The sequence below is a fragment of the Bombina bombina genome, chromosome 3 (assembly GCF_027579735.1).
Source record: "Bombina bombina isolate aBomBom1 chromosome 3, aBomBom1.pri, whole genome shotgun sequence".
Taxonomy (NCBI): Eukaryota; Metazoa; Chordata; class Amphibia; order Anura; family Bombinatoridae; genus Bombina; species Bombina bombina.
Genome location: NC_069501.1, coordinates 1,025,400,385 through 1,025,425,731, shown reverse-complemented (window position 1 = coordinate 1,025,425,731; position 25,347 = coordinate 1,025,400,385). Strand labels below are relative to the sequence as shown.

At 41.7% G+C, this 25,347-nt stretch overlaps 1 protein-coding gene across 1 annotated transcript in view; it reads right to left on the bottom strand.

Moving 5' to 3' along the window:
* Positions 1–1,539: 1,539 nt before the first annotated feature.
* TSFM (Ts translation elongation factor, mitochondrial) overlaps positions 1,540–25,347 on the bottom strand; it is a 70,470-nt gene continuing 46,662 nt past the window's right edge. Inside the window, exons 5-6 of the mRNA XM_053708211.1 lie at positions 2,517–2,595; positions 1,540–2,041 (exon numbers count right to left, since the gene is read on the bottom strand). Of these exons, the coding sequence (XP_053564186.1) occupies positions 1,629–2,041; positions 2,517–2,595 (492 nt within the window). The 3' untranslated portion in view covers positions 1,540–1,628. The remainder of the gene's footprint in view (positions 2,042–2,516; positions 2,596–25,347) is intronic.

Genomic DNA, 25,347 nt, shown 5'->3' with positions numbered 1-25,347 from the left:
TGCCACAGCAAGCTGTGGTCCTACCTTCCCCAATAAACGACTTTGGAAAGCCTTTGAGCCCTTTAGAGATGTCCTATAGCATACAGGGGACTCCTGAGGGAAGCTGGATGTCACAGTTTGTAATTTTAACTGCACCAACTGTAACTTTTATACTATAACAGTGGAAAGTCTCAGTAAAACTGTTTCTAGTCAAAATTTAAGCCAGCCATGTGGAAAAAACTAGGCCCCAATAAAGTTTTATCACCAATGCATATATAAAAACGATTAAACATGCCAGCAAACGTTTATATTGCAATATCATAAGGGTATTACCCCTGGGAGTAAGCATGATACCAGTCGTTATTAAATCACTGTATTCAGGCTTAACTTACATTAATCCGGTATCAGCAGCATTTTCTAGTGTTTTCCATCTCTAGAAAAAATTATAACTGCACATACCTGATAGCAGAATAAACTGCACGCCATTCTCTCGCTGAAGTTACCTCATCTGTGTAATCCCCTCAGACATATGTGAGAATAGCAATGGATCTTAGTTACAACCTGCTAAGATCATAGAAACCTCAGGCAGATTCTTCTTCTATTTACTGCCTGAGATAAAATAGCACAACTCCGGTACTATTTAAAAATAACAAACTTTTGATTGAAGAAAATAAACTAACTATATTTAACCACTCTCTCCTACAACATCCTAGCTTGTTGAGAGTTGCAAGAGAATGACTGGCTATGACAGTTAGGGGAGGAGCTATATTACAGCTCTGCTGTGGGTGTCCTCTTGCAACTTCCTGTTGGGAATGAGAATATCCCACAAGTAATGGATGATCCGTGGACTGGATACACCAAGAGAAATAAGCCTTTTCCACACTGGAATCTCACTCTCTTGCCTGTCACTGCACTTATTCCCTTACTCCTATACCCAAACTCACACTTTTATTCTAGACTTCACACTCTTGCCTTTCCCCCCCATCTACATGCATCACTCTCTTATGCCTCTCCACTCTATTCTCAGATCTCATTCTGCGATGCCTTCCCCTCTTGAGTCTCTGTTCATCCCCAAGAATGAAACAGCTCCCTGTAGATTTGCCTCCTCCCCCAGTACTAATGTTTTTTTAACCACTAAGCAGCTTAATTTTCTCTTCATCCCTACAGCACTGCCCAATTAGTTTGTCCTTCACAGAAGACAACCACCGTCTCCTCCAAGCACAGAACAATAATTTGCATCAGACAGCAGAGTTTGCTCCTCCAGTACAGTTCAGCATTTGTAGGGAAAACTTCATATAACTTTTTCTCCAAAATATTGGGCAAATGTAATTTGTTTATACTTATAACCTTAAAAAAAATACCACTAACTCTGCTCCATTGATGCTACAAGAAAATGCTCTGGATAAAAATAATCTATACCCTGACTGCTGTCCCCTTCCATAATCCTGTACAGTGTTAATAACATCGACAATTCCAATTTAGGGAAAATCATTTCACTTTGTGTAAAAATCATATTATGCCTCATTTTCCACTGTGCATGAAAAACTTCACTACATGTAATTCTGTGAACTTACATCATATATTTATTTCAGGTTAGGAAAAAAAAAAAAAGTCCATGATCCTCACAAGAATCAAGCTTTGTGTTCTAACTAGCAGGCTTCTGGGGACTCTGTCTCCTCTCCACACTCAAAGCGCACAAAGTCAAGCACATGTATTCCTCTTGGCTGCACGTATTGTCCCACTGTAAGGCTGGGCTCTAGCAGGAAAGACTGAGCCAGCATTCTGGTCTCATCTTCCCCTATGGACTCATCTTCCAGAGATCCCACTGACCGAGGGTTCATGCCCACCACATGCTGGCCTAGTCTTCGGCCAAGTTCAGCAATATTGCCCTTGGGGTCAGCTGCTTGGCACATCACTAAAGCCCCATATTTGCCAAAGGCCATATTAGCCAAAAATGGTGTTTCTGTCGGGAGGGTACCGTGCATATAGGAACCAACGAAGACATCGGAAGTAGTCATCACCCAGACAGCTCTCTTTATGCTCATGTTCTCTCCAAGTTTCCCTTCAAATGACAAAGAGACAAGGACCTTAAATGATACACTGGCAGACAGTAAATATTTATGCACAAAAAATGAAAAACCAGGAAGACAGAGAGCAAAAAAATCCTAAAATAGTTCTATTTCTACATCCCTATATTACAGTATTCTTTGATCATTTATTAAAAAAAATTAATCACGAATAATACATTTTATGGTGAATGTTGCACCTGAATCGGCAGGTCTATGATTACAGCTTTCACTCTGTTCTTGTTATGGACTTTTCATTTTGTTAGAATAAAAGGCTTTTTACTTTTGTGAAACCAGGATATTTTTTTTCTTTTTTATCTTAATATTCACTAATAGAAAACTAGCAAACTTTGCTGGTATAGTCCATTTGAAATGCAGTACTACCTAGTGTAAAGCAAAGCTGAACACCCCTTGCTTGGCAAGAAGTAACTAAATACACATGAGAAAATTGTTTAAAGAAGATATACATACCTATAGCTAGTGCTAGTTGGTCCTTTAGTAATGATTCTTCTGTTTTTAACTGCAAGAGATCCTCCTGGCCAAGGAATCCCTATATGGAAGCAATGCATGAGGAAACTATCATTTAAAAACCCTGCAAGTACAGCCACAATGCCTTTAAACAGACTTTAAAGTAAATAATAATAAAGCAGATATAACATTTTGATTGCAATATATGAAAACGTAAATGTTCTTGTAGTCCTTACTGCATGTATCCTAGTCATTTTTACTGGAACTCTTTTCTATGTATCTACTGCCCATTTTGTAGGGTTTTATTAATAAAACATGATACATTCTTCTCTTAAACAAAATAAAATCATTAAAAAAAGCTATTAAGGTATTCGAAGTTGTCAATTACTCTTTGTCAAAAACACAGAAATTGCAAAGCAATAGTATCTAAAATCCCATAAAAGCCCATTTTTGGTGAACAACCTGGGTTGTTCTTGCCGATTGGTGGATAAATTCATCCACCAATATACAAGTGCTGTCCATAGTCTGAACCGAAAAAAAATCTTAGATGCCTTCTTTTTCAAATAAAGATAGCAAGAGAACGAAGAAAAATGTGATAATAGGAGTAAATAGAAAGTTGCTTAAAATTGCATGCTCTATCTGAATCACGAAAGAAAAAAAAATGGGTTCAGTGTCCCTTTAATTTGTATCATAAATGTGCAGCTTTATAATAAATAAGGAATTATAATTGGGTTTCCAAATGATCATCCATGTGAGAAAATTATACATCTTCTGGAGTTTATATAGCTGGAAAAAAATAAACACAACTTTTTAAAAAACATTTTGAGTATAATTTATGAGTGTATCAAACTTGAGATTTATTGTGCGTTTTTTATTATTTATAGCAATATATATATATTTATATTTATTTTTTTCCTCTTCTCCACAATAATTAACAAGGAATTTATATTTGGTCTACACTAATTCTGGTTACTATATATTTTTAGCACTGCCCTTTTATTTACTATTTTTTTAACTTGTTTGAAGACTATTTTCCTCTTAGGTTGCTATTTAAATATACAGAAAAATCAATTTAAAGAGAATAACAGAATTTATGCTTACCTGATAAATTACTTTCTCCAACGGTGTGTCCGGTCCACGGCGTCATCCTTACTTGTGGGAATATCTCTTCCCCAACAGGAAATGGCAAAGAGTCCCAGCAAAGCTGGCCATATAGTCCCTCCTAGGCTCCGCCCACCCCAGTCATTCGACCGACGGACAGGAGGAAAAATATAGGAGAAACCATATGGTACCGTGGTGACTGTAGTTAGAGAAAATAATTCATCAGACCTGATTAAAAAAACCAGGGCGGGCCGTGGACCGGACACACCGTTGGAGAAAGTAATTTATCAGGTAAGCATAAATTCTGTTTTCTCCAACATTGGTGTGTCCGGTCCACGGCGTCATCCTTACTTGTGGGAACCAATACCAAAGCTTTAGGACACCGATGAAGGGAGGGAGCAAATCAGGTTACCTAAACGGAAGGCACCACGGCTTGCAAAACCTTTCTCCCAAAAATAGCCTCCGAAGAAGCAAAAGTATCAAATTTGTAAAATTTGGCAAAAGTGTGCAGTGAAGACCAAGTCGCTGCCTTACATATCTGGTCAACAGAAGCCTCGTTCTTGAAGGCCCATGTGGAAGCCACAGCCCTAGTGGGGTGAGCTGTGATTCTTTCAGGAGGCTGCCGTCCGGCAGTCTCATAAGCCAATCGGATGATGCTTTTAAGCCAAAAGGAAAGAGAGGTAGAAGTCGCTTTTTGACCTCTCCTTTTACCAGAATAGACAACAAACAAAGAAGATGTTTGTCTGAAATCTTTTGTAGCCTCTAAAAAGAATTTTAGAGCACGGACTACGTCCAAATTGTGTAACAAACGTTCCTTCTTTGAAACTGGATTCAGACATAAAGAAGGTACAACTATCTCCTGGTTAATATTCTTGTTAGAAACAACCTTTGGAAGAAAACCAGACTTAGTACGCAAAACCACCTTATCTGCATGGAACACCAGATAGGGCGGAGAACACTGCAGAGCAGATAACTCTGAAACTCTTCTAGCAGAAGAAATAGCAACCAAAAACAAAACTTTCCAAGATAGTAACTTAATATCTATGGAATGTAAAGGTTCAAACGGAACCCCTTGAAGAACTGAAAGAACTAGATTTAGACTCCAGGGAGGAGTCAAAGGTCTGTAAACAGGCTTGATCCTAACCAGAGCCTGCACAAATGCTTGAACATCTGGCACAGCTGCCAGTCTTTTGTGTAGTAAGACAGATAAAGCAGAGATCTGTCCCTTTAGAGAACTTGCAGATAATCCTTTCTCCAAACCTTCTTGTAGAAAGGAGAGAATCTTAGGAATTTTTATCTTATTCCATGGGAATCCTTTGGATTCACACCAACAGATATATCTTTTCCATATTTTATGGTAAATCTTTCTAGTTACCGGTTTTCTGGCCTGAACCAGAGTATCTATCACAGAATCTGAAAACCCACGCTTTGATAGAATCAAGCGTTCAATCTCCAAGCCGTCAGCTGGAGGGAGACCAGATTTGGATGTTCGAATGGACCCTGAACAAGAAGGTCCTGTCTCAAAGGTAGCTTCCATGGTGGAACCGATGACATATTCACCAGGTCTGCATACCAAGTCCTGCATGGCCACGCAGGAGCTATCAAGATCACCGAGGCCCTCTCCTGTTTGATCCTGGCTACCAGCCTGGGAATGAGAGGAAACGGTGGAAATACATAAGCTAGGTTGAAGGTCCAAGGCGCTACTAGTGCATCTACTAGAGTCGCCTTGGGATCCCTGGATCTGGACCCGTAGCAAGGAACCTTGAAGTTCTGACGAGACGCCATCAGATCCATGTCTGGAATGCCCCATAATTGAGTTAGTTGGGCAAAGATCTCCGGGTGGAGTTCCCACTCCCCCGGATGGAGTTCCCACTCCCCCGGATGGAATGTCTGACGACTCAGATAATCCGCTTCCCAGTTTTCCACACCTGGGATGTGGATCGCAGATAGGTGGCAGGAGTGATCCTCCGCCCATTGAATTATTTTGGTCACTTCTTTCATCGCCAGGGAACTCCTTGTTCCCCCCTGATGATTGATATACGCAACGGTCGTCATGTTGTCTGATTGGAATCTTATGAATCTGGCCTTTGCTAGCTGAGGCCAAGCCCTGAGAGCATTGAAGATCGCTCTTAGTTCCAGAATGTTTATCGGGAGAAGAGACTCTTCCCGAGACCATAGTCCCTGAGCTTTCAGGGATTCCCAGACCGCGCCCCAGCCCACTAGACTGGCGTCGGTCGTGACAATGACCCACTCTGGTCTGCGGAAGCTCATTCCCTGGGATAGATGGTCCAGGGTCAGCCACCAATGGAGTGAATCTCTGGTCTTCTGATCTACTTGAATCATTGGAGACAAGTCTGTATAGTCCCCATTCCACTGTTTGAGCATGCACAGTTGTAATGGTCTTAGATGAATTCGTGCAAAAGGAACTATGTCCATTGCTGCAACCATCAACCCTACTACTTCCATGCACTGCGCTATGGAAGGACGTGGAACAGAATGAAGAACTTGACAAGTGCTTAGAAGTTTTGACTTTCTGACCTCTGTCAGAAAAATCCTCATTTCTAAGGAATCTATTATTGTTCCCAAGAAGGGAACTCTTGTTGACGGAGACAGAGAACTTTTTTCTATGTTCACCTTCCATCCGTGTGATCTGAGAAAGGCCAGAACGATGTCTGTATGAGACTTTGCTTTTGACAGGGACGACGCTTGTATTAGAATGTCGTCCAAGTAAGGTACTACTGCAATGCCCCTCGGTCTTAGAACCGCTAGAAGGGACCCTAGTACCTTTGTGAAAATCCTTGGAGCAGTGGCTAACCCGAATAGGAGGGCCACAAACTGGTAATGTTTGTCCAGAAAGGCGAACCTTAGGAACTGATGATGTTCTTTGTGGATAGGAATATGTAGGTACGCATCCTTTAGATCCACGGTAGTCATAAATTGACCTTCCTGGATAGTGGGTAGAATCGTTCGAATGTTTTCCATCTTGAACGATGGTACCCTGAGAAATTTGTTTAGGATCTTCAAATCCAAAATTGGTCTGAAAGTTCCCTCTTTTTTGGGAACTACGAACAGATTTGAATAAAATCCCATTCCTTGTTCCTTTATTGGAACTGGGTGTATCACTCCCATCTTTAACAGGTCTTCTACACAATGTAAGAACGCCTGTCTCTTTATTTGGTTTAAGGATAAGTGAGACATGTGGAACCTTCCCCTTGGGGGTAGTTCCCTGAATTCCAGAAGATAACCCTGAGAAACTATTTCTAGTGCCCAGGGATCCTGAACATCTCTTGCCCAAGCCTGAGCAAAGAGAGAGAGTCTGCCCCCTACTAGATCCGGTCCCGGATCGGGGGCTACTCCTTCATGCTGTTTTGTTAGCAGCAGCAGGCTTCTTGGCCTGCTTACCCTTGTTCCAGCCTTGCATCGGTTTCCAGGCTGGTTTGGGTTGTGAGGCATTACCCTCTTGCTTAGAGGATGCAGAATTGGAGGCCGGTTCGTTCCTGAAATTGCGAAAGGAACGAAAATTAGACTTATTCTTGGCCTTGAAAGGCCTATCTTGTGGAAGGGCGTGGCCCTTTCCCCCAGTGATGTCTGAGATAATCTCTTTCAATTCTGGTCCAAATAGAGTTTTACCTTTGAAAGGGATGTTAAGCAATTTTGTCTTGGATGACAAATCCGCTGACCAAGACTTTAGCCAAAGCGCTCTGCGCGCCACGATTGCAAACCCTGAATTTTTCGCCGCTAATCTAGCTAATTGCAAAGCGGCATCTAAAATAAAAGAGTTAGCCAACTTAAGTGCGTGAACTCTGTCCATAACCTCCTCATATGGAGTCTCTCTACTGAGCGACTTTTCTAGTTCCTCGAACCAGAACCACGCTGCTGTAGTGACAGGAACAATGCACGAAATGGGTTGTAGAAGGTAACCTTGCTGTACAAAAATCTTTTTAAGCAAACCCTCCAATTTTTTATCCATAGGATCTTTGAAAGCACAACTATCCTCGATAGGAATAGTAGTGCGCTTGTTTAGAGTAGAAACTGCCCCCTCGACCTTAGGAACTGTCTGCCATAAGTCCTTTCTGGGGTCGACCATAGGAAATAATTTCTTAAATATAGGGGGGGGAACAAAGCGTATGCCGGGCTTTTCCCACTCCTTGTTCACTATGTCCGCCACCCGCTTGGGTATAGGAAAAGCGTCTGGGTGCACCGGAACCTCTAGGAACTTGTCCATCTTGCATAATTTCTCTGGAATGACCAAGTTGTCACAATCATCCAGAGTAGATAACACCTCCTTAAGCAGTGCGCGGAGATGTTCTAATTTAAATTTAAATGTCACAACATCAGGTTCAGCTTGTTGAGAAATTTTTCCTGAATCTGAAATTTCCCCATCTGACAAAACCTCCCTCATGGCCACTTCAGATTGGTGTGAGGGTATGACAGAACAATTATCATCAGCGCCCTCCTGCTCTTCAGTGTTTAAAACAGAGCAATCGCGCTTTCTCTGATATGTAGGCATTTTGGATAAAATATTTGCTATGGAGTTATCCATTACAGCCGTCAATTGTTGCATGGTAATAAGCATTGGCGCGCTAGATGTACTAGGGGCCTCCTGCGTGGGCAAAACTGGTGTAGACACAGTAGGAAATGATGTAGTATCATGTTTACTCCCCTCATCTGAGGAATCATCTTGGGCAATTTCATTATCTGTGGCAGTACTGTCCTTACTTTGTTTGGACGCTATGGCACAATTATCACACAAATTTAAATGGGGAGACACATTGGCTTTCATACATATAGAACATAGCTTATCCGAAGGCACAGACATGTTAAACAGGCTTAAACTTGTCAATAAAGCACAAAAAAGTTTTAAAACAAAACCGTTACGGTCTCTTTACATTTTAAACAGAAAACACTTTATTACTGAATATGTGAAAAAGTATGAAGGAATTGTTAAAAAATTACCAAAATTTCACCACAGTGTCTTAAAGCATTAAGAGTATTGCACACCAATTTTCAGAGCTTTAACCCTTAAAATAACGGAACCGGAGCCGTTTACAAATTTAAGCCCTATACAGTCCCAGCTATAGCCTTTGCTGTGACCTAACCAAGCCCAGAGGGGAATACGATACCAAGTGACGCCTTCTAGAAACTTTTCCAGCTACTTTCAGATCCTCACACATGCATCTGCATGTCTTGCTCTCAAAAAACAACTGCGCAGTAATGGCGCGAAAATGAGGCTCAGCCTACAACTGGGAAGGCCCTCCCTGACTGGAAAAGGTGTCTAACATAGTGCCTGCCGTTAAAAAACGTTCCCCAAGTTTATAAATGTGAATTATCAGCATAAACATGTATAAAATGCCCAAATAAAGCAATCGATTTAGCCCATAAAAGTGTCTACCAGTTTTATAGCCCATATTAAGCCCTTTATTCTGTTTGCTTGACTAAGAAAATGGCTTACCGGTCCCCATGAGGGGAAATGACAGCCTTCCAGCATTACATGGTCTTGTTAGAAATATGGCTAGTCATACCTTAAGCAGAAAAGTCTGCTAACTGTTTCCCCCAACTGAAGTTACTTCATCTCAACAGTCCTATGTGGAAACAGCAATCGATTTTAGTTACTGTCTGCTAAAATCATCTTCCTCTCACAAACAGAAATCTTCATCCTTTTCTGTTTCAGAGTAAATAGTACATACCAGCACTATTTTAAAATAACAAACACTTGATAGAAGAATAAAAAACTACATTTAAACACCAAAAAACTCTTAACCATCTCCGTGGAGATGTTGCCTGTGCAACGGCAAAGAGAATGACTGGGGTGGGCGGAGCCTAGGAGGGACTATATGGCCAGCTTTGCTGGGACTCTTTGCCATTTCCTGTTGGGGAAGAGATATTCCCACAAGGATGACGCCGTGGACCGGACACACCAATGTTGGAGAAATTTTATTTATTTAATCTAATCTAAATATGCTCCACTGAACGTGACCAAATCTATTAAGTCTCACATCTACTCCCTTTCCCCACTGTTTTATAGCAGACATACTAGTAACTATTAATATTAGTATAAAAAGTAAATCTCTAGCAGGAAGGTTAAGAGACTGGAAAGACAACCTGTCACTGTGCTTAAATATTGCCTATTGAAATTGTCTGTTACCAGCACACACAGAGGAGATGAACATAAACCATGGCAGTTGGAAAAAGGGAATTTTGCAAAATTACTACACATCTCATATCTTAGGCAGACTTTTCTACGTTCAACAGGGAAGTTATTCAACGTGCACATAGAAAGCTAAAATGATTTGCAGCTCTCATTGAGAGGCAATATAGGGAGATCCCCTCCCTTCTCCCCAGCCAGTTTGGAGCAAATTTTACCAAGCGCCAGGGTCCATTTTCTAATCACCTCTGGAGCATGGAAAACTAGAGCTCTGCACTATAGAATATAATTTTAATTTCAATAAAAAAATAATTTTAAAAAATTCACATAAAAGATGCAGTGGCTACAAAATGTAACCATAAATAAAGTGCATGTTGGTGAAAATCCAGTTAAAGATTTTCTTGTTTCAGTAGTATATGACCAAGGAAAAATAACTGTTCATCAAAATAAAAATGAGTCTTTATTATATTGAAGAGAAAGAAACTTATGTGTATGAGGTCATACCAGGTTACTTCATTCACTGACTGATCTCAACCATGGGAGATATCGTACCAAAAATACTCTAGGTTTAAAAAGAAGTCCAATTTTTTTTTTTTTAGAATGAGGTTTTTACAATAAGGTTGTAAGTAATAAGTAATAAGGTTAGTCTGTATCTATAAGTTATCTTATGGGGGTAATTTAGAAGGATAAGAAGAGGGAAAAACCAATGGAGCAACCTAGTGTAGATTCCATATGGTTGATTACCTGGGATTAATAGGTCTGTATCACCTCGCAACCCCACGAAATGGGACTCTCACCGGCACCTGTCTGAACTAGGAGGATATATGGAATGTAGGTGGGTTTGAGTTAGATACCATCTCAACAATAGTTTATTATTTGTTTCTAAAACAGATGCAGAGATAGAGGATTTTTGGTGGATAAGAATATCTTGATCTATTGTGCATTATAGTGTGTATAAAGGGACATGAAACCCAAACAATTTCTGTCATGATTCAGATAGAGAATACAATTTTAAACAACTTTCTAATTTACTTCTATTATCTAATCTGATGTATTCTCTTGGTATCATTTGTTGAAGGAGCAGCCGTGCACTACTGGTTTCTAACTGAACACATGGGCGAGCCAATGACAATCAGTTTATATATGCAGCCACTAATCAACAGCTAGAACCTAGGTTGTCTGCTGCACATGAACTTTCCTAGATAAACATTTCAGCAAAGGATAACAAGAGAAGGAAGCACATTAAATAATAGAAGTAAATTGGAAAGTTGTTTGAAATTGTATTCTCTATCTGAATCATGAAAGACATTTCTTGGGTTTAATGTCCCTTTAAGTCCTTTTCTCCCATATAGAGGTATAAGAAGGAAGAGATTGAATGGAGATCTCAAAGATAATTCTATATTAAATTGAAATTCTCTTTTTCTGAGGTTCTTTAGTTTATCACATAAAATTTTAAATATGGTTTGAAGTCTGATCAAAGTCCCATTTTCTAAAAGGATATAAAGTGGTGTATTGGAAAGTAGGTGAACCAGGAAAATAGGAAATTGGGGAACCCGTCTATAATTTTAATATTTATACTGAGCCCATTCAGAAATTGGGAGCAATTCGATGCTTATTTCCTAAAAGATGGGTAAAAGGAGAAGGTTTTGTGGATAAGGAAGGAAATTGGCAAAGTAGCGAGTAGTGAGAATTCCCGCTATGATTGGATTACTAAATATATTGCCAACGAGAAAAGAAAGAGAAAAAGAGAAACTTTCCACGTTACTCTATTTCACTGGTTTTCAACTAACAGGCCAGGTGTTGAGGATATCTAAACTAGAGCACAGGTAAAATAAACAGTTGATTAGTAAACATGGTTATTAACCTGCTCTACCAAACATAATCCTAAAAATCTGGCCTGCTGGAGAGGCCTGAGGACAGGTTTGAAAACCAGTGATTTATTTTAAATACAACCAAAACAAGAGATTATGTTCACGAATCAATTAGCATCCACATTGCTGTTGTAGCTTTATGCAGAATGCACTTTTATAGTGACTAACATTTTACAGGCAAAGAAGAATATTTTAAGCCATCAGAAAATCTAATTGTTAAAGGGCCATAATACCCAAATGTTTAAACACTTGAAACTGATGCAGCATAGCTGTAAAAAGCTGACTAGAAAATATCTCCTGAACATCTCTATGTAAAAAAGAAAGATATTTTACCTCAAAACTTCCTCAGTAGCCACCTTCCATTAGTGTGTCTGTCCTGGGACATCTGAAGGGATGAGCATCGTGCACTCTCATATTATTTCACCAATCAGGTAAAGGAAGCTTACTATGAAATCTCATGAGAGTTAAGTCAAATCTCATGAGATCACAGTAAGAGTTCATGACCTCAGCACTGCTGATGCTGATTGGCTGCTGTTCATTTATTCATTTTTTTTTATTTTTACCTGCAACTGGAAGCAGGTGAGTATAACATTTTACACAGAACTTACTCTGCTGAACTGAGGAAATTGTGAGGTAACAAATCTTCCTTTTTTTACATAGAGATGCTCAGGTGATATTTTCCTGTCAGCTTTTTACAGTTATACTGCATCAGTTTCAAGTGATTTAGCATATGAGTATTATGTCCCTTTAACTGAAAAATGTGTAACTTTCTGGCATTGTAAGAAGGAACGTGCATATTACTTGTGTGATAACTGCATAATAAAATGCTTAATACAAAAACTTTTGCCTAGAGTTATTGCCACAATTCTTTTTTATTGTATGCTAAGGGCTAATTGCACATTGTGATTATACATATTGTGGTTAAAAATAAGACTTATTAGTTAATTATATGCAAGGGGAGTGGAAACTGCAATAAATCTAGGTATGGTGTTATAATGTTTACAAATTAATTTATGAACAAAAACAGAATTTATGCTTACCTGATAAATTACTTTCTCTTGTGGTGTGTCCAGTCCACGGATTCATCCTTTACTTGTGGGATATTCTCTTTCCCTACAGGAAGTGGCAAAGAGAGCACACAGCAGAGCTGTCCATATAGCTCACCCTCTAGCTCCACCCCCCAGTCATTCGACCAAAGGTTAGGAAGAAAAAGGAGAAACCATAAGGTGCAGTGGTGACTGTAGTTTAAACAAAAAATTTTTACCTGACTTAAATGCCAGGGAGGGCCATGGACTGGATACACCGCAAGAGAAAATAATTTATCAGGTAAGCATAAATTCTGTTTTCTCTTGCAAGGTGTATCCAGTCCATGGATTCATCCTTTACTTGTTGGATACCAATACCAAAGCTTTAGGACACGGATGAAGGGAGGGAACAAGACAGGTACCTTAAACGGAAGGCACCACTGCTTGCAAAACCTTTCTCCCAAAAATAGCCTCCGAAGAAGCAAAAGTATCGAATTTGTAAAATTTGGCAAAAGTATGCAGTGAAGACCAAGTCGCTGCCTTACAAATCTGTTCAACAGAAGCCTCATTTTTGAAAGCCCATGTGGAAGCCACTGCTCTGGTAGAATGAGCAGTAATTCTTTCAGGAGGCTGCTGGCCAGCAGTCTCATAGGCCAAACGGATGATGCTTTTCAGCCAAAAGGAAAGAGAGGTAGCAGTCGCTTTCTGACCTCTCCTCTTACCAGAAAAGATAACAAACAAGGAAGATGTTTGTCTGAAATCCTTAGTTGCTTGTAAATAGAACTTTAAAGCACGAACTACCTCAAGATTGTGTAAAAGACGTTCCTTCTTCGAAGATGGATTAGGACACAGAGAAGGAACAACTATTTCCTGGTTAATATTCATGTTAGAAACAACTTTAGGAAGAAAACCAGGCTTGGTACGCAAAACTACATTATCTGTGTGGAACACCAGGTAAGGTGAATCACACTGTAAGGCAGATAATTCTGAAACTCTTCTAGCAGAAGACATAGCTACCAAAAACAAAACTTTCCAAGATAACAACTTAATGTCTATGGAATGTAAAGGTTCAAACGGAACCCCTTGAAGAACTGAAAGAACTAGATTCAAACTCCATGGCGGAGCCACAGGTTTATAGACAGGCTTGATTCTGACTAAAGCCTGAGCAAACGCTTGAACGTCTGGTACCTCTGCCAGACGCTTGTGTAACAGGATAGACAAAGCAGATATTTGTCCTTTTAAGGAACTAGCTGACAATCCTTTCTCCAATCCTTCTTGGAGAAAGGACAATATCCTGGGAATCCTAATCTTACTCTATGAGTAACCCTTGGATTCACACCAACAAAGATATTTCCGCCATATCTTATGGTAGATTTTCCTAGTGACCGGCTTTCTAGCCTGAATCAGAGTATCTATAACTGACACAGAGAACCCACGCTTTGATAGAACTAAGCGTTCAATCTCCAAGCAGTCAGACATAGAGAAACTAGATTTGGATGCTGGAACGGATCCTGTATTAGAAGATCCTGCCTCATTGGCAGTGTCCATGGTGGGACAGATGACATGTCCACTAGGTCTGCATACCAAGTCCTGTGTGGCCACGCAGGCTCTATCAGAATCACTGAAGCCTTCTCCTGCTTGATTCTGGCGACCAGACGCGGGAGGAGAGGAAACGGTGGAAAAACATAAGCCAGATTGAAGGACCAAGGCGCTGTTAGAGCATCTATCAATACCGCCTTGGGGTCCCGGGACCTGGACCCGTAGAGAGGAAGTTTGGCGTTCTCACGGGACACCATCAGATCCAATTCTGGAATGCCCCATAGCTGAGTCAGCTGGGCAAATACCTCCGGGTGGAGTTCCCACTCCCCTGGGTGAAAAGTCTGACGACTTAGAAAATCCGCCTCCCAGTTGTCTACTCCTGGGATGTGAATTGCTGAGAGATGGCAGGAGTGATCCTCCACCCACCTGATTATTTTGGTTACTTCCGTCATCGCTAGGGAACTCTTTGTTCCCCCTTGATGATTGACGTAAGCTACAGTCGTGATGTTGTCCGACTGAAATCTGATGAATTTGGCCGCAGCTAGTTGAGGCCATGCCTGAAGAGCGTTGAATATCGCCCTCAGTTCCAGAATGTTTATTGGGAGAAGTGTTTCTTCCCGAGACCATAAGCCCTGAGCTTTCAGGGAGTCCCAGACCGCACCCCAGCCTAACAGACTGTTGTCGGTCGTTACAATGACCCACTCTGGCCTGCGGAAACATATTCCCTGAGACAGGTGGTCCTGAGACAACCACCAGAGAAGAGAATCTCTGGTCTCCTGGTCCAACTGAATTTGAGGAGACAAATCTGCATAATCCCCATTCCACTGTTTGAGCATGCATAGTTGCAGTGGTCTGAGGTGTATCCGAGCAAAAGGGACTGTGTCCATTGCCGCTACCATTAATCCGATTGTCTCCGAGCACTCAGCCACAAATGGCCGGGGAATGGAATGAAGAACTCGGCAAGTAGTTTAGAGTTTTAATTTTCTGACCTCCGTCAGAAATATTTTAATTTCTACCGAGTCTATTAGAGTTCCTAGGAAGGGAACCCTTGTGAGAGGGGAAAGAGAACTCTTTTTGATGTTCACCTTCCACCCGTGAGACCTCAGAAAGGCCAGTACAATCTCCGTGTGAGACTTGGCTCTTTGGAAAAACGGCGCCTGAATTAAAATGTCGTCTAGGTAAGGCGCCACTGCTATGCCCCGCGGTCTTAGCACCGCCAGAAGGGACCCTAGCACCTTTGTGAAAATTCTGGGAGCAGTGGCTAAGCCGAAAGGAAGAGCCACAAACTGGTAATGCTTGTCCAGAAAGGCGAACCTGAGAAACTGGTGATGATCTTTGTGGATAGGAATGTGTAGGTATGCATCCTTTAGATCCACGGTAGTCATATATTGACCTTCCTGGATCATTGGCAAGATTGTCCGAATGGTCTCCATTTTGAAAGATGGGACTCTGAGGAATCTGTTTAGAATTTTTAGATCCAGGATGGGTCTGAAAGTTCCCTCTTTTTTGGGAACCACAAACAGGTTTGAGTAAAAACCCAGCCCTTGTTCCACGATTGGAACTGGGTGGATCACTCCCATTGTATGTAGATCTTGTACACAGCGTAAAAACGCCTCTTTCTTTGTCTGATCTGTAGCCAGACGAGAAATGTGTAACCTCCCCCTTGGAGGAGAACCCTTGAATTCTAGAAGATATCCCTCGGATACAATATCTAACGCCCAAGGATCGTGTACATCTCTTGCCCAGGCCTGAGCGAAGAGAGAGAGTCTGCCCCCTACAAGATCCGGTCCCGGATCGGGGGCTACCCCTTCATGCTGTCTTGGTGGCAGCTGCAGGCTTTTTGGCCTGTTTCCCCTTATTCCAGCCCCGGTAAGGTTTCCAAGTTGCCTTGGGCTGTGAAGCGTTACCCTCTTGCTTTGCAGCCGGAGAGGATGAAGCGGGGCCGTTCCTGAAATTACGAAAGGAACGGAAATTAGCTTTGTTCTTTGTCTTAAAGGACTTGTCCTGAGGGAGAGCATGGCCTTTTCCCCCAGTGATTTCTGAAATAATCTCTTTCAATTCAGGCCCGAAGAGGGTCTTTCCTTTGAAAGGGATGTTCAAAAGCTTGGATTTAGATGACACATCGGCCGACCAGGACTTTAGCCATATCGCCCTGCGCAGCAAAATGGCGAAACCTGAATTTTTTGCCGCTAACTTAGCTATTTGGAAAACGGCGTCAGTGATAAAAGAATTAGCTAGCTTAAGAGCCTTAATTCTATCCATAATTTCCTCATATGAGGTCTCCGTCTGGAGCGAGTCTTCCAGCGCCTCAAACCAGAAAGCGGCTGCAGTAGTTACAGGAATAATGCAGGCAATAGGCTGGAGAAGAAAACCTTGTTGAACAAACATTTTCTTAAGTAAACCCTCTAACTTCTTATCCATAGGGTCTTTGAAAGCACAACTGTCTTCAATTGGTATGGTTGTGCGTTTAGCAAGTGAAGAAACAGCCCCCTCCACCTTAGGGACCGTCTGCCACGAGTCCCGCGTGGTCTCAGATATGGGGAACATTTTCTTAAAAACAGGAGGGGGAACAAAGGGAACACCTGGTCTATCCCACTCCCTAGTAACGATATCCGCAATCCTCTTAGGGACCGGAAACGCATCCGTGTAAACAGGGACCTCTAGGTACTTGTCCATTTTACACAATTTCTCTGGGATCACCAAAGGGTTGCAGTCATCCAGAGTAGCTAATACCTCCCTAAGCAAAACGCGGAGGTGTTTTAGTTTAAATTTAAAAGCCAATGTATCTGAATCTGTCTGAGGAGGAACCCTTCCTGAATCAGAGACTTCTCCCTCAGACATCAAATCCCTCGCTCCCACTTCAGAGCGTTGTGAGGGTATATCGGATACGGCTACCAAAGCGTCAGAATGCTCATAATCTGTTCTTAAAACGGAGCTATCTCGCTTTGCAGGTAACACGGGCAGTTTAGATAAGAAGGCTGTAAGAGAATTATCCATGACTGCCGCTAAGTCTTGTAATGTAAAAGGGTTAGACGCACTAGAGGTACTAGGCGTCGCTTGCGCAGGTGTAACTGGTTGTGACACTTGGGGAGAGGCAGACGGGCTACCCTCGTTACCTTCAGTCTGAGAATCATCTTGGGCTACATTCTTAAGTGCAACAATATGATCTTTAAAGTGTATAGACATATCAGTACAAGTGGGACACATTCTGAGAGGGGGTTCCACCATGGCTTCTAAACACATTGAACAAGGATTTTCCTTAGTGTCAGACATGTTTAACAGACTAGTAGTATACACAAACAGGCTTGGAAATCACTTTAATCAAATAAAAAAAAAAAACGTTTTCACAGTATGTACCTAAAGCCTTAATAAGATTGCACCACAAGTTGCAGAATGATTAACCCCTTAATGCCCAAACCGGAGCAGCCTAAAGCCAACACCCGGTTAAAATTACTACAGCACCTTGCCACAGCCTTGCTGTGGCCCTACCTGCCCTTAGGGATCAGATTTGGGGGAATATAGCTTCTGTAAGGCCCTCAAACCGCAGCAGGACCCTCCATGTGAAACAGCATGAACTTCTCTGCAATTCTAAGTGCGCATCTGAGGCGCAAAAACATAATTTATGTAAGAACTTGCCTGATAAATTCATTTCTTTCATATTAGCAAGAGTCCATGAGCTAGTGACGTATGAGATATACATTCCTACCAGGAGGGGCAAAGTTTCCCAAACCTCAAAATGCCTACAAATACACCCCTCACCACACCCACAAATCAGTTTAACGAATAGCCAAGAAGTGGGGTGATAAGAAAAAGTGCGAAAGCATAAAAAATAAGTAATTGGAATAATTGTGCTTTATACAAAAAAATCATAACCACCACAAAAAGGGTGGGCCTCATGGACTCTTGCTAATATGAAAGAAATGAATTTATCAGGTAAATTCTTACATAAATTATGTTTTCTTTCATGTAATTAGCAAGAGTCCATGAGCTAGTGATGTATGGGATAATGACTACCCAAGATGTGGATCTTTCCACGCAAGAGTCACTAGAGAGGGAGGGATAAAATAAAGACAGCCAATTCCGCTGAAAAATAATCCACACCCAAAATAATTTAAATTTTATAATGAAAAAAACTGAAAATATAAGCAGAAGATTCAAACTGAAACAGCTGCCTGAAGAACTTTTCTACCAAAAACAGCTTCAGAAGAAGAAAACACATCAAAATGGTAGAATTTAGTAAAAGTATGCAAAGAAGACCAAGTTGCTGCTTTGCAAATCTGATCAACCGAAGCTTCATTCCTAAACGCCCAGGAAGTAGAAACTGACCTAGTAGAATGAGCTGTAATCCTTTGAGGCGGAGTTTTACCCGACTCGACATAAGCATGATGAATTAAAGATTTCAACCAAGATGCCAAAGAAATGGCAGAGGCCTTCTGACCTTTCCTAGAACCGGAAAAGATAACAAATAGACTAGAAGTGTTTCGGAAAGTCTTAGTAGCTTCAACATAATATTTCAAAGCTCTAACTACATCCAAAGAATGCAATGATTTCTCCTTAGAATTCTTAGGATTAGGACATAATGAAGGAACCACAATTTCTCTACTAATGTTGTTGGAATTCACAACCTTAGGTAAAAATTCAAAAGAAGTTCGCAACACCGCCTTATCCTGGTGAAAAATCAGAAAAGGAGATTCACAAGAAAGAGCAGATAATTCAGAAACTCTTCTAGCAGAAGAGATGGCCAAAAGGAACAAAACTTTCCAAGAAAGTAATTTAATGTCCAATGAATGCATAGGTTCAAACGGAGGAGCTTGAAGAGCCCCCAGAACCAAATTCAAACTCCAAGGAGGAGAAATTGACTTAATAACAGGTTTTATACGAACCAAAGCTTGTACAAAACAATGAATATCAGGAAGAATAGCAATCTTTCTGTGAAAAAGAACAGAAAGAGCAGAGATTTGTCCTTTCAAGGAACTTGCAGACAAACCTTTATCTAAACCATCCTGAAGAAACTGTAAAATTCTCGGAATTCTAAAAGAATGCCAGGAAAAATGATGAGAAAGACACCAAGAAATATAAGTCTTCCAGACTCTATAATATATCTCTCTAGATACAGATTTACGAGCCTGTAACATAGTATTAATCACAGAGTCAGAGAAACCTCTTTGACTAAGAATCAAGCGTTCAATCTCCATACCTTTAAATTTAAGGATTTGAGATCCTGATGGAAAAAAGGACCTTGCGACAGAAGGTCTGGTCTTAACGGAAGAGTCCACGGTTGGCAAGAAGCCATCCGGACAAGATCCGCATACCAAAACCTGTGAGGCCATGCTGGAGCTACCAGCAGAACAAACGAGCATTCCTTCAGAATCTTGGAGATCACTCTTGGAAGAAGAACTAGAGGCAGAAAGATATAGGCAGGATGATACTTCCAAGGAAGTGACAATGCATCCACTGCTTCCGCTTGAGGATCCCTGGATCTGGACAGATACCTGGGAAGTTTCTTGTTTAGATGAGAGGCCATCAGATCTATTTCTGGAAGTCCCCACATTTGAACAATCTGAAGAAATACCTCTGGGTGAAGAGACCATTCACCCGGATGCAACGTTTGGCGACTGAGATAATCCGCTTCCCAATTGTCTATACCTGGGATATGAACCGCAGAAACTAGACAGGAGCTGAATTCCGCCCAAACCAGAATTCGAGATACTTCTTTCATAGCTAGAGGACTGTGAGTCCCTCCTTGATGATTGATGTATGCCACAGATGTGACAATGTCTGTCTGAAAACAAATGAACGATTCTCTCTTTAGAAGAGGCCAAGACTGAAGAGCTCTGAAAATTGCACGGAGTTCCAAAATATTGATCGGTAATCTCACCTCCTGAGATTCCCAAACCCCTTGTGCCGTCAGAGACCCCCACACAGCTCCCCAACCTGTAAGACTTGCATCTGTTGAAATTACAGTCCAGGTCGGAAGAACAAAAGAAGCCCCCTGAACTAAACGATGGTGATCTGTCCACCACGTCAGAGAGTGTCGTACAATCGGTTTTAAAAAGATATTAATTGAGATATCTTTGTGTAATCCCTGCACCATTGGTTCAGCATACAGAGCTGAAGAGGTCGCATGTGAAAACGAGCAAAGGGGATCGCGTCCGATGCAGCAGTCATAAGACCTAGAATTTCCATGCATAAGGCTACCGAAGGGAATGATCGTGACTGAAGGTTTCGACAAGCTGATATCAATTTTAGACGTCTCTTGTCTGTCAAAGATAGAGTCATGGACACATTCACTTTACCCTCCCGAGACAGACCCTAGTGCTTAGAGCCGGCAAAGAGAATGACTGGGGGGTGGAGCTAGAGGGGGAGCTATATGGACAGCTCTGCTGTGTGCTCTCTTTGCCACTTCCTGTAGGGAATGAGAATATCCCTCAAGTAAAGGATGAATCCGTGGACTGGATACACCTTGCAAGAGAAAATAATAATGATCTCATCATTCTTGCAGGCACATACACGTTCATCAGCACAAAACCACACACGTTGATAACAGGAGCCATACACAGACAAAGTTACACTTATAAATACAATTATCTCTAAACCTGCAAAAAGCTAACACAACCCTTCAGAGATAATCTCTTCCTCAACACTGACAGCAGCTGGTTTGATAAATTGTAATACTGTTTAGCAGAGCACATCTGGCTCGGTGTCTGTCATTACTGATCAGTAACCAGGCCATCAAGCTGCTAGATCCCCAGAACTATAGAAGTAAATAATGCACATATTCATATTGAGCTACTAAAATGAGATGCTTTTTAAAATCTAATTTAAACCCCATTACAGAAAATAAACCGGTGTGCTACAACAGTTTTTCCTTCAATTTCTGCAACAAGACATCAATCAAATCAGTATTATTAAATGTCTGCATGTTATGCATGTGCCTAAATTAAAGGTTTCTACCGACGCTAACGCTAACACACACACCACAAAGCACAATCTGCACACACACACAAAAAGTTTTTTTTAAATTGTGTATTCAGAACACCACAAGCAGTTTCACATTGCAAGAAAAAATAAATAAACACAAACACAATCATATTAAAAGCACAAATGGATAAATAATAAGACTGATGCTGGCTTTGCTTTCATGATTTAGGTAGAACTTACAATTTTAAACAACTTTCCAGTTTACTTCTATTATCACATTTGCTTCATTCTCTTGGTATCATTTGTTGAAGGAGCAACAATGCACTACTGGATTCTTACTGAACACATGGGTGAGCCAATGACAATCGTTATAAATATGCAGCCACAACTAGGTTCTTTGCTGCTCCTGAGCTTACCTAGATAAACCTTGCAGCAATGGATAAAAGAGAAGGAAGCAAATGATAAATAATTGAAGTAAATTGGAAAGTTGTTTAAAATTGTATGCTCTGTCTAAATCATGAATGTCTAATAAATGACTTTACTGTCCCTTTAAGCAGGCTTAATTATCTTTCCGTAAGCTCAGACTCTTATTTCCTGCGCTCTCCTGACTACCAACGCTCTAAGCATTAGTGCTCACTCAGCCTCTCTCTCCTCATGCCTTGTGCTATACAACTAACATCGTGCAGGCGGGCTCTCCAATACCCCCAGACTGACACTGCTCCATGCAAATAACGTGCACTCTCCTCCTGCCTGCTCCATGCAAATAACGTGCAGTCTCTTCCTGCCTGCTCAAAGCAAATAACGTGCAGTCTCTTCCTGCCTGCTCAAAGCAAATAACGTGCAGTCTCTTCCTGCCTGCTCCATGCAAATAACGTGCAGTCTCTTCCTGCCTGCTCCATGCAAATAACGTGCAGTCTCTTCCTGCCTGCTCCATGCAAATAACGTGCAGTCTCTTCCTGCCTGCTCCATGCAAATAACGTGCAGTCTCTTCCTGCCTGCTCCATGCAAATAACGTGCAGTCTCTTCCTGCCTGCTCCATGCAAATAACGTGCAGTCTCTTCCTGCCTGCTCCATGCAAATAACGTGCAGTCTCTTCCTGCCTGCTCCATGCAAATAACGTGCAGTCTCTTCCTGCTTGCTTCATGCAAATAACGTGCAGTCTCTTCCTGCCTGCTCCATGCAAATAACGTGCAGTCTCTTCCTGCCTGCTTCATGCAAATAACGTGCAGTCTCTTCCTGCCTGCTCCATGCAAATAACGTGCAGTCTCTTCCTGCCTGCTCCATGCAAATAACGTGCAGTCTCTTCCTGCCTGCTCCATGCAAATAACGTGCAGTCTCTTCCTGCCTGCTCTATGCAAATAACGTGCAGTCTCTTCCTGCCTTCTCTATGCAAATAACGTGCAGTCTCTTCCTGCCTGCTCTATGCAAATAACGTGCACTCTCCTCCTGCCTGCTCCATGCAAATAACGTGCACTCTCCTCCTGCCTGCTCCATGCAAATAACGTGCACTCTCCTCCTGCCTGCTCCATGCAAATAGCGTGCACTCTCCTCCTGCCTGCTCCATGCAAATAACGTGCACTCTCCTCCTGCCTGCTCCATGCAAATAGCGTGCACTCTCCTCCTGCCTGCTCCATGCAAATAGCGTGCACTCTCCTCCTGCCTGCTCCATGCAAATAGCGTGCACTCTCCTCCTGCCTGCTCCATGCAAATAGCGTGCACTCTCCTCCTGCCTGCTCCATGCAAATAGCGTGCACTCTCCTCCTGCCTGCTCCATGCAAATAGCGTGCACTCTCCTCCTGCCTGCTCCATGCAAATAGCGTGCACTCTCCTCCTGCCTGCTCCATGCAAATAGCGTGCACTCTCCTCCTGCCTGCTCCATGCAAATAGCGTGCACTCTCCTCCTGCCTGCTCCATGCAAATAGCGTGCACTCTCCTCCTGCCTGCTCCATGCAAATAGCGTGCACTCTCCTCCTGCCTGCTCCATGCAAATAGCGTGCACTCTCCTCCTGCCTGCTCCATGCAAATAGCGTGCACTCTCCTCCTGCCTGCTCCATGCAAATAGCGCACTCTCTTTTCTCCCCGGAACACTACATTTAAAAAAAATAAATGAAAATGTTCGGGGGGGGGGGGGGGGGACAAACAAAAAAAATGATTTAGGGCTATGCACATTTTAACCCCTTAACGACCACATGGTACCCATATGTCGCTGAGCTTTAAGGGTTTTTCAGTGCAAAATAGTGTGGGTCTCAGCGCCGGTGGCAAGACCTTGCTATTATGACCTCCCTCAAGCAGGCCTCCCAGAATAGTGCAGCAAGACTGCGCAATGAAAAAATGTAAGCCCCATAGAAAGACCAGTAATGTACAGAATACGCCGCTGGTCCAGGTGGTCCTTAAAGGGTTAAAAGGGTATGTGCACACAAGCCCACACCTTATAGGGAACGGTGTTCCTAAGTAAATTATTGAGGTGGAGTTCATGTTAAAAAAAATGTGCGAGATCTTGTGAATTTCATTTAAAACACTGAAGAAGATAAAGTAAAAAAATTGAATCTATAAATAACATTTTGTATTCTGTGGAGCCTACAATAAGGCCTTGTAATGTCTAAGCTTGTGTCTAATTAAACAGGCTAAAATAAGGGGGATCCCTGCCTAGTCCCGTTAAGGAACTTTCAGATACTATACCGTTGACCCTAATCAAATCGTAAGGTTGGGAGTATAAAGCTAAGATTTTGTTAATAAACGGGGATGAAAAACCAAAATGTGTCGGGTGAGTCATAAAAAAAAAAAAAAAAAAAAAAAAAAAAAACACCCTGTTCAAAAAGTTTACTACAGAATATGCTTATAAGAAGAAAACAAAGAGGAGGGCACTGCCCGGTATCTAAAAATAATCTTAAAAACAGTGGCACTTTCATTCATTAAAACAAAGATTCTTATTTTTTTTTTTTAACAATACTTACCTTTGTGTTATGGTAAACATAAAGCTGATCCTCCGCCCGCATCTGCTGCTTGGAGGAATCCGGATCGTCATTGATCTGCTAATAAAATTAGCAGCTGCGGGCAGAGGATCTGCATTATGTTTACCATAACGCAAAGTAAATGTCATGTTTGATGAATCAGTGCCCGGTTTTTAAAAACCCTATTAAAAACAGGGGCACTTTCATTCATCAAACTTTACATTTTACTTGTTTTGTTAAAATACTTACCTTTGTGTTATGGTAAACATAACGCTGATCATCCGCCCGTATCTGCTGCTATCCTTAGCAGATCGATGAAAAATCTGACTTCCTCCAATCATTGCGTAACCCCTTACGCGTCCAGCTCGTGAGGCACACAACGATTGGAGGAAGCCGGATCGTCATTGATCTGCTAATAAAAGCAGGAGCTGCGGGCGGAGGATCTGCATTATGTTTATCAAAACGCAAAGGTAAGTATTTTAAAAAATAAGCATCTTTGTAAAGTTTAAAGTGAATGTCAAGTTTAATAAATCAGTGCCTGTTTTTTTTTAAAAAACCTTATTAAAAACAGGGGTACTTTCATTAATCAAACTTTACATTTCACTCATTTTGTTAAAATACTTACCTTATGACGAGGGGCGGAGCCGGCGCTTGGAGAAGATGGCCGCACTTTAGGTGAGCTCCGGAGCGTTAGCCCACAAAGATATTTCCATCACCTTTAAAATACCTGTTTCAGCCCAAACATTAATACCCCTGCAATCCGGATGGTGCGCTGACCATGGGGAGAATTGAAAATTCAGCAAAGGTCATCCTCCTTGGCTCCTGAGATCAACTTTAGCCGTCGGCACAACAAATGTTAGTGAGTACAATACAGCAATAAGCTTTAACCTCAGGGCTTTAACCTCAGGCAACCCCACATTGAATAAAAAGTGCCATACAAGAGAGATAAAGTCTTTAATTGGGACTGCTTGATAGTGTGCTCATGCGGAGTCAAATCCACATAACAGTGCCGGGCGCCATCTTAGACAAACATACGCACTACAATAAATGCCGCTCTGCTTGCTATATTGATTCGGAGCCCCTACACACAAAATTTATTTTCAACAGGCATCTGGAATACCTTGATCAATACTGGTGGCATCTGTACAGTTTGGGTCTCCAATGCTGGTTAACCCGATATGCATATATAAGTTGGGACACCTTGTTTAATAGACAGGGAGAAATCACTTGGCTCAGCACAGCAACGATTACACGCAAAGCACTCTACACAGATCAAGTTTT